The following is a 10,599-nucleotide window of genomic DNA, read 5'->3' as shown; positions in this document are numbered from 1 at the left end:
CACCAAAATGAAAAAAAGCTTAAGGACTCATTTCTACAGATGTGGAAAATAGGACAGTGTTGGTCCAGGTTCAAATCCAATCTAATTGATTATAGCATGTTGGAATGTCCTGTACACTAATAAGAGGATATACTCCGTTCACTGAACCACATTATAGTCACAATTGTTAATGTATGGGTATACTCTAAATGATCGGTGCCATTCTCCCTGTTTTGTGGTCATCTTTGAATATGTAGACATTTCTAACATTTCCTCTACATTCAAATCTTTCATCCCAAAATTTGATCAGAGAAAATCAATATTCTGTTCCTTTGGTCTGGTCCTAATGTGGAATGACAGAAACGAAAGATCTTTCGTGGGCAGATTGATAGAAATTTGATGTAGTGATGAAGTTGATGAATAATTAAATCAAGACCAACTCTAATGATGTACATCTACATTTATTTATTCCACATTTACATATTGGTAACATTATTAATCTAGAATTTTGTAGAGTTTACTAAAATAATGTATGTGTGGATAAAATCACATGTGGCAATATAGCCGTAAAACATTTACAATAAAATATATTCTCATGATATTTTACTGTAAAATTCATGATTCAAACTTTTGTATTGCAATTACAGACAATTATAACATGTTACTTTACAATATACCAAGTGAATAAAATTTATCTTCATGTACTGCACAATATCACAGTTAACAAAAATTTACACCAAATAGTAATCCAGCCTATCTATTTCAGTGTTACTGGCTGAAGAGATTCCATTTCCACTAAAAACAATAGAAATATATTGCATCATCTATAGCATAATATGCATGTAGTCAGGTGTAAGCAAACACATGACCTCAAAAAAGTATCTGTAAATATATTCAATGTTAAAACTTGTACAAGTGTTTTAATTCTGAAATTTCCTCATCTTCCATCGGGCATAGGTATTTCATACATACTAACAGTTTGCTGAAAGAGAACAAAAAGACTATCATACATCAAAACTATCAGTACAATGCACCATATACTCAGCTATTTGTACTTCATAGTTAAATTTACAAAAGAAGTTGTTTAAAGCTGTATATTTTAAAGATACCAAGTACTTACTGGCATCTCTCGGCCTTTTGTTTCTATTGGAAGAAGGCAGGCTATGACAGCAGTTAATATACACACGCCACCATACAAGAACGCAGTGATATGTGGAGATGAATTTAGCAACACCTAGAGAAAATTGTTGGGTTAGATTTACATTAATATTGTCATAATCTCTTTGCAGATGATACTTCCATGATAATTTCCATACCTACCTGAGCTACAAAAGGGGTTACCATCGCACCAATTCGTGCAAAAGAACTATTTATCCCAAGTCCTAAAGAACGCACTGTTGTGGGATAGACCTTAAAGATAGATATTGGTATTTTAATATTTTATGAATGTCTTTTTTTGAAAAATGGATTCATTCTTATAGATCTAAATCCGTGATATACCTCGGATGTATAGATGTATGTAGCGAGGAATGTACCAGTACAAAATGAGCGAATAACCATAGAAATGCCAGATAATACCGCCCGTGACGAACATATTTGTAAAGACATGAAGCCAATACCAGCCAGTGAACAGTTCACTGCTAAAGTGTATTTCCTTCCAATATAGTCAAGTAGTACAAAATTTATAGGTATAGCTGAAAAGATAGATTTAGAAAACAAGGTCAAATTAATTGTACAGGAAAGGTTTTGTTTCAAATCAATTAGAGTTCAACAAGAATATGCTTACATATAAACTCTCCCAAAGCCGATATGATCATAGTAATATAATCATCATCAGCTAACTCATGGCAGTTCAAAGAACACTGATATTTTTGTATTGTATGGTTACCTTGGCTTACAGCTGAAATAAACAATTTGAAAAAAAATCTATTAGAGATCATAAACAAATAATATATAGGCAAAATGTTAACGCTTAAACTGTTACCATCTGCTACTAATGAAATTTATCTGTATCGAAAACAGAAAATTTCCATATATCACTCACTATTATAAGCTGAATAAAAAAGCTGATCCAGATTGAATGGAATTACACAACATCAAAATACTGGTAGTACAATTTGTTCAACCTTAGGTTATTCCCACATGGCAGGTTTCCTTCTGTTAGAAAATTGAAATTTACCTGGTGGTGGCACAGCACAGTGAGACTGAAATTTTTCGATCTCAGAACTTGTCAAAACCATTCCATAATATGAGAAAGCTGCCGTAAACCATACCATAGTTAAACACATTGAGGTGCATCGATATTCGGGCGAAATGAGATCCCAAATCGTACCTCGTGTTTTCTTAAAGTACAAAAGTTACAATTATGAAGCAATTGTTAGCACTTGAATATTTTTGTTACAGAAATTGATACAGAATTGGTAAATTGACAATTCAGATTTTACTCACAACTTTCGTTCCTATAAGTTCTCCATCAGGAATCGAAGTTCCATTTATCCTGGCAGCATCTTTCAGTACAGAGACAGCCTCTTCTTTTCGTCCGGCTGTGACTAGATATCGAACAGATTCAGGTATACACTGCGAATATCAAAAATATGAACATGTCAAAAATGAGCTACATGTTCAGATGTACAGACAAAATATGCAACTTGAAAATTTTCAAATATTATGAATTCATCTCAAATTTCTTGCCTGGCATATTACTTACACAATATATAGTTATCACAGCAACTCCAAGTGGTATGGAGGATAAAGCTACGAACCATCTCCAGCCCCACTGGCGAACAACTAAATATGCTAATAAAATCTCTAAAACTGATCCAAGTGCCCAAAATACCTACAATACAAGATATAAAATCAGATTGATTTTGCAATGAAATGTTATCATAGCAGAAGAAGTATTTTAGTCAATTGAAGATCATAGTTCTGGGGCCAGCTGCTCAAAGGTTGGATACCTACCACAGTGAAAAATGCAGTTCCATCATTGCAGTTATCCACTTGTTAACTTAACTAACTGAAATTTTATGTTTTACTCTAGAATATTACCTGGTGAACAGTAAGCATTTTTGATCTCCATTTGAATGGAATGTATTCTGTAAGATATGTAAACCTGAAATAATCACGTAGGTATGCCATTACATGAATTATATTTGCATAAGGTAGATTTAAGGCACCAGTGCACTGATATCAGTTATTTCACATTTGCACACTATGCCGCTATATACATATCATTGCTAGATGGAGAAAAGATTTCAATCTGGAATAAATTCGATCTTCCAGTTCATAATACTTTGATCCTAGACTATAGAAAAGGGTATGGTTCGATGAATTGTCAAAAGATCTAAAAAGAATAACACGCTGAATTTTCATCAACGATGAACAGCTGTGTAAAATTGAATGGTCTCTCGATTGTTCTGGTACAGTTAAACAAACATATTCTACCACACTGAACATTTTAGTTTTGATCAGATGCACCGGTTCTGTATGAATTGAATGCTGTTATTGAGTACCTGTATATAAATAAAGAACAGAATACTTACGCAAAACTTCCACCAGCTATTCCGACTCCTACCATCATTCTCATGCCCAGCACCCACCAGTATGTCGGGCTCATTGATGTCAATATACCATAGAAAAATATCCAAGATGATACAAGCACCATTATCTTGAAAAAAACAAGGGGGCATATTGTTTCTACTTTCATATATCACCATGTATGTATATATTTAAGGATTGTCCAAGGAGAAGAAAGAATACACTTACAGGCCAGCGGCCATATTTGTCACACCATGATCCCCATATAGGTGCAGTAGAAAACATTCCTAAGAAAACAACCTGAAAATAGTTATCGATATAAGCACATTTCATATTTTTCTTCCATCGCGTCTAATTTTGTGAAATTGTAAAAAAATAGCTTATCTCAATTGAATATAATGTTGCCAAAAGTTTTCCAGGCTATTTTTAGGGTGTATTGGGTCTAAGTATTCATTTTATAGTACATATGAATTGATTCAATTGCAATTGACTTACTGTCCAAAAAGTGATATCAAAAACTATTCAGTACATGAATTCAATGGAACTTACAGTGGTAATCAATGCAACCTGCCACTCCTGAAGACGCCACTCACAGTTCAGTACGGGAGATAGGACGGCCAATAATAACATTTCACAAGCATCAGCTGCCTAAAGAAAAAATATTCACTGATATAATTTTATCCAAATGCATTACATAATAAAATAGGTAGAACAGGTATTTCTGCTGCCCTGAAATTCAGTTAATTGAATACTTACTGAGAAAATTCCGACAACTGCCATAATCTTGATCTGGAACCAGCCGAAGCCGATTTTTTCAACTGCATTGTCAGCTGTATAATGTGAAGGATTGTCATCTTCATCACTAGTGTTATTAGGTTCTCCATCTGTTAATTTAATTAGACAGAATAGATAATCATCACTGTGCACCAGGGTAAGCCAGAAAAATGATCATTTTATAGAACTACATTGTATTTACTCTAGATACAGTAATATGCATGATTGAACGCTATGCTTATGAAAAAAAAAGACCACCATGGTTAAGATACAAACTACTGTAGCATGCTTTCAGACGAAATAAATGCACTCATTTTGTATACATCATAAACACATCTTTCTTTTATTCTCAGTTCATCCATTGACATCCTTTACATTTATGTGGAATTCATTTATGCGATGTTGGTTGTGTCAAGAACATTTTTGAAATGATTCTTCAACCCAAAATTCTGATTTTACGATGCAAGTAATAAAAATGTTCTGTTGATATGAAATTACGATCTGCGGATTACTGCTGCGCATATGACAAAAGTGTTCTAATCAATTGCGTTCCAGGTTTTTTTCAACATTGAAAAATATGGATCAAGAAGATTATTGATCACATACGCATGTGTAGCTATATAGAATTAAATTATTCTATATCCACATGTATCATTTTGAATTCTATACGACTCCCTACAGACCGGTGTAAAAAGTATTACCGTTATTTGTAGACACATAATTTCATACTCTAAGTATAGAGTTCCAGCCTATAAAATCTACATCTATTCTGATAATGTGACAGATGAAAAATGTTTCTATTTATCTTACTTGGCTGTTTTTCCTTATTATCCGTTTTCTTGCCAGCATCCTTTAATTCCACATAGTCAGATTTGTTCCTACTTTTCACGCCCATTTTATTCCGTGTTTATAAACCTCAGCATTCAGTTTACATATACTCCACCGAATATTTACGTCGTCGAAGAAACATAACTACTTGACCAAAATATGCATGACATATGTGCAGTAGTTATTGAAACTAGCACAATGATTTTTTTTCTATTTCAAATGTGTTTTCAAATTGTATATAACTACTAATATATCCTATCAATCAATTCAGCAAAGTATTGTGAAGACTTCCATCCAAATTACAGACTTCAAACTGTCCACGGCAGAAAACTGTGCTGATCTGTGTGATGTTATAGACTAGACATGACTAGACCTAGAACGCACAGCTGTACCGGCTGTCGCTGTGTTCCAGTGTCTTCCACAACTAACTTGTAATCGATTTCATTCAATTCTTCATATCCTAAAATATTCTACTCAATCTCCGTTCATAAGAAACATGTTGATACTCAATTTATCATTAAACGTTAAATGACCTATATGGCTGAGTGACCATTTACCTGTAGACTGGGCTGACAGAGAATGAACCCGGCACAACAAAATCTGAATAATATTTGTAGATAAACCACCTTATTATTCGAATTCTTTTGAACACTTATTTCATCAGCAGTGATAAATGAATCAGCTATCTAATTAAAAATAAGAAAAAATATTTGACCATTCGTCTATGTTTTGTACTCCGATTTCCAAAGCACATTACGTTCTTCCCGGTCAGTTTGTAAGGGACATACTAATGCATGCATAGGGGATTGACATTTAAGCTGCACAGTCAGTGTAAAGAATGCATTGATAACAATTAGGCCTAAGACAAATGGTCGCGCTAAACCATATCTAGAAGCCCTAGCCTACAAAACTCAACAAATATGCTGTAGATCGATAGTTTCAGAAAAGGGATCAGGATTATTAATAGGTTTAGACACAAGCTGCCACCTGACGCATTGAAATAACCACCTCATTCATTTTAACAATATTCTCATATAATGATGTAGATTAAGACTTATTCCTATATTCTCAATCTTCTGAAGTAGCACTTCAAAAAAAAAATTAATCTCATCATATTAGTTGACCTGTACCCAGATATAACCATTCTTTTATTAATGGAAATGAGTTTCACTTTTCATAATTCATTGTTTGCACAGGCCTGTATGTACTTTTAATGTGTCACTACACGTAATGTACTAGGTATATTAGTCAGAATTTGATTTCTAAAATGATAGAAACTTACAAATTACAAATCTTACAAATTCTTTTTATTATATTATTTACCGGTAATGTGTGACCTGATTGACCAGAATACCAATGGGAAAAACATGCATATCTAGAAAAAAGCTGATAAATTTTTTAGATGCATGATGCGATAGAGAGGCTTAGGCTTAGGCTTAGGTAATATGTTTCCAACATATTTTGCCAAAGGACTTTCATGCAAATAAGGAGGTAACATATTTTCTGGCCAAGGAGTTAAATGAGGCCAATCAGTTGACGAAACGTTTAGACGACGGGCCTCACTTATTGGCTGAAGCCGTACAAAATCCATGCATTTGTAGCTAAAATAGTGTCCTCAACTTATTGGCCGGAAAATACAAGTACCGGATTGCTTCTAATCGTGTTATATTCACCAGATAAGAACTTACTTTGCCAAAGGGAATCGTTATCAATGAATGGTCTTCAGAGAGAAAAAACAATGGAAATTTTAATATTTTGTTACCAATAGACATATAATATTTGCATGCAAACATTAATAAACCTGATGAGAACAGTTTAAATGATCCAAGTATCATCTACGCCCAAGATGAACAACGATGACAGGCCTACTAGTACATGTATAAATCATTAATAGCAAAATCCCCCAGGTATCCCAGATGAGGTTTTTTTTTACCAGAACTTAAAACTTTTCGAATCATTTTATAATATACCTGTATGTATATCATGCAGTAGGGGCTGGTTTCATAGTCGAGACTTAAGTCCAAAAGTGGTCTTCAATCTTAAGACTGATCTTAAGCTGTTAGATTAGCTATATAACTAAGAGTCTTAGACTAGTCTTAAGTTAAAGTCATGACTATGGAACCAGCCCCAGGGCCCGTAGATACCATATGAGATCTCTGGAACTTGGATTTTACCTGAGCCCGTGGGGACTGTGGGAGGCCACAGGTAACGGAACTATAGGTACCATGGCAAACAAATATACGCAGATTGATAAAAAAAACTATATTCCATGCTACTGCTACTTATGTTGTTATAATTCATTATTGCAATTCGCTATTGAAATATGTTTTCAGGACCTATTGCATCTGTTGTCAATAGACACTAAGCAACATCGCCTACTGATGCTCATACACTGCGATTATATGTTTTGATCAGTGCTACGAGCAATTATCTAAAATTGCCCGCAGATCAGTGCTACTGGTGGTGGCAGTACACCAATGCCGCCATTCAATGAAAACCGGAAGTATGATTGTGCTTGGGCCCAGAATAAAAGTTGACTTTTTGGCGTAAAGATGCCAGTTATGGACACAACATCAATCTTAGGTCCATATATACACACATAAGCGTAATCGCTGTGAATACGAAGACCTAAAACGCTACCACAACAAAGGAATTCAGTGACAAATATTTCAACACTATTTCGAAACATTGCCGGTTAATGCAAATTTCCCCCATCTGTTACCATACAACTTAGCTCGACATAAGCCTATTCGAAGCAGATGTTTACCAACTTCAATAAAGGCCTAACAGCATTTCCCTATGCGGTCGGATGTGTCTCATATTGATATTTTCAAATAGACAGCAATTTTCCGTGAAATATGATGTTGAGATACAGTTTTCGGTTTGAAACCCTTTCTTCATTTATTTGAAATACAAGATGTAAAAAGAATCCGTGCTTACTATAGTATGTCTATGGTTGAAATTATCCACATAAATCAATGTCAATGATTTTGAACATCTCAAAGGCTTCAATTTAAGCATGGTTAAACATACTTACCAAACGTAGTCAATGCAACATATTCATTTGCAGACATCTTCTTGGACTGGACACAATTAGGGCCTCTATAGTGCGCTTGTCATATGCCTTGTGCAACCTAAAATGATTGACAATTATGATTTACTCTTCAATAATGATAGGGGTAGTGTAACATGTAAAATGAAAGGCTAAAACAATGGTAAACTTTAATCTAACATTTACATATTAGCCTACATATATGATAGTTACCCTTCTATGAGTGATGATTTATCTACATAGATGTGTGTCAGTGTCTGATGGAATCTTATTTATTACCTAATCCGGGTAGTTTTCATTTGATATCACCTGTATTATCATGTAATAACAGGATTTCATATCGTAACAAAGGTTAATAGCTTTCCAAAAAGATTGCCACATTCAAGTATTTTACACTTTTTTCTATATTGCACCTATGCGCAGCTTTGCCAGCAATTCTTCAATACTAAGTTATCAAGGACTCAGGTTTTGTTTAAAAATCATGGCAGCCAAGCTTCATACGGGGACAGAAGTTTCAAGTGACTCTTTGAAGTATTCCTGAAAAGTAGGAGGCCAACAATTATCCTCCAGTGCCTCTCGCCGAATATACACCGACATGCCCGGGTCGATGTCTCAGTTGACTCAGTTAGTTACCAATTCATTGGTGGTAAATTTTGTGTGTGAAGATTTTTCAGATTTCCCATTTTTTTCCATATCACCCTTCTCAAAAAGTGTTGCTTATATCCGGGAATCATGGGCATTGGCTAGAATCTGCTCGAAAATGATGGGTCGGAATGGATATTGCTATGTACTAAGTAACTTATTTTGTGCTTAATACTCATTTCCTTCAGTTCACCCCCGCATAGTTTTTGGAGCTTCTTCACTCACGGAGCAATTTATTTTTTGTGTGTTCATTTTTTTCTCAATGACAATACTTCACAAGGTTTTCTCGGATAGTGCAAAATTATATTGTTGAATGTAGTAGTGCACTGTCCATTTTAGTCACACTTGACAAAATTAATTTTCCAGCTGTGAGCTAAATTAAGTTTCGACTAGGACATACTAATTAGTAAACCACCACAGATACGACGACGCCGATGGTGCTTAAAAGTTGTATAACTATAAGTATTAGCCAATTGAATTAGGCCTACTTCATTATTGATTATAGGCCTACTACTCACCGATCGGTTGGATTGCCCAGAAAATATGTGGCAGACTGAATTCTTTTAGGGTCTGTTAGCGTTAGGGCATGCATATATCACTTGACGATTCTTTTAAAATACTTAAGTACTGGTAAACCCAGCCAGACTAAGCAAGCTGTCAAAATCGCAATCATGGTCGACGACCTTCATGGACGTGTATCGGAGAAGGGTAAGCCTATATTGCGGCCCCAGATTTTAGGCAACGGATGTCACCACGAACTGCGTACCGCGGCGGGCCCGTCGGCAAAATCGACAAATGACCATATTCAAATGTGATATCTTAAAGTCAAGTATAGCCATTTAAACGTTAATGAAATTGATATCGTTAAAGAGCACACACCACACAGTGCCGTTGAAGGGTAGGATATTCAGAGTTTGCCTAATTAATTGGGTGAGCATTATGAGAATGCCGCTTTGCTAGCGTATCTATTTAACACCCGTATTGCTCGGGTTAGTTTTACTATCAACGGGTGGCGCTGTATGTAAATTTCACATAAATCAACGACTTTCGGCTATTAGCGGTACTTAGGACCACTTGAAAACATCATAGTCAATTACGGTAGTAGTGAAAATAAAAAGATACAGTACAAAGATACAGTACGGTGTACAGTTAAGGACATGATTCCATAGGACCCATACCAGAGACATTTTGTTCAGACAAGGACTGTTAGTTAAACACTAATCTTCATTATCAGCAATTAACGATCTGGTGAATTAATTAGTGATTCGGTCTTTCGGTGGTTCGAGATAAAATGCCCGCAAAATAAGAACCTAACGAACCAGGGCTGACCACAGATTGCCCAACCGATAAATTTTCGAAACGACACAATCCGATCATGTTTGGTATCAAATGTGGCGTGGACCATGGTCTTTTAACTGACCAATGCATGACCAGTACTGACCATATAGTAAATTATTTGTTTGCAAACAATTAAGTTGTTTGGTGTCAAATAAATAGATATGATGTGGGCATTAATCTAAAAATTGTTTAACTGACCAATGCTTGACCAGTACAGACCAGTTACCAGTGCTAACCAGAACCCCCATAAGTAATTTATATGTTTAGTGAATCCTTCGTTAGTACTACTAGCTCTTACATTTAAATGTGTCGCTTGAAAAAGTCTTGTCCGATTTTTGTTGTAGGTAGCTAGCTGACTTTGAAATTCCGCTAAAATGCATAAGATTTTTACGTAGGGTTTTGAACGAACAACGTTTCCATTTGTAATTGTAACGTGCGCATTTGAGCCTGTA

The 10,599-nt window shown here is 35.1% G+C and overlaps 1 protein-coding gene across 3 annotated transcripts; it reads right to left on the bottom strand.

Moving 5' to 3' along the window:
- Positions 1 to 444: 444 nt before the first annotated feature.
- LOC141905090 (synaptic vesicle 2-related protein-like) lies at positions 445 to 9,488 on the bottom strand. Of its 3 annotated transcripts, none has more exons than XM_074793856.1 (15): positions 5,098 to 5,314; positions 4,270 to 4,397; positions 4,063 to 4,161; positions 3,742 to 3,813; positions 3,519 to 3,643; positions 3,025 to 3,088; positions 2,687 to 2,815; positions 2,428 to 2,556; positions 2,159 to 2,321; positions 1,766 to 1,879; positions 1,480 to 1,673; positions 1,300 to 1,389; positions 1,100 to 1,213; positions 893 to 961; positions 445 to 774 (listed from the first exon to the last, which is right to left on the bottom strand). In XM_074793856.1, exons 1-14 carry the CDS (start codon positions 5,180 to 5,182, stop codon positions 917 to 919), a joined length of 1,551 nt encoding a protein of 516 aa, XP_074649957.1. In that variant the 5' UTR covers positions 5,183 to 5,314; the 3' UTR covers positions 445 to 774; positions 893 to 916. The 3 variants fall into 3 exon arrangements, with proteins under 3 accessions (XP_074649957.1, XP_074649948.1, XP_074649965.1); XM_074793864.1 differs by lacking the exon at positions 5,098 to 5,314 and adding exons at positions 8,153 to 8,249; positions 9,328 to 9,488 and having other exon boundaries at positions 448 to 961; XM_074793847.1 differs by having other exon boundaries at positions 447 to 961.
- Between the last annotated feature and the right edge of the window lie 1,111 nt (positions 9,489 to 10,599).

This window comes from Tubulanus polymorphus, chromosome 1 (genome assembly GCF_964204645.1).
Source record: "Tubulanus polymorphus chromosome 1, tnTubPoly1.2, whole genome shotgun sequence".
Lineage (NCBI taxonomy): Eukaryota > Metazoa > Nemertea > Palaeonemertea > Tubulaniformes > Tubulanidae > Tubulanus > Tubulanus polymorphus.
This window is presented reverse-complemented; position numbering and strand designations above follow the sequence as displayed.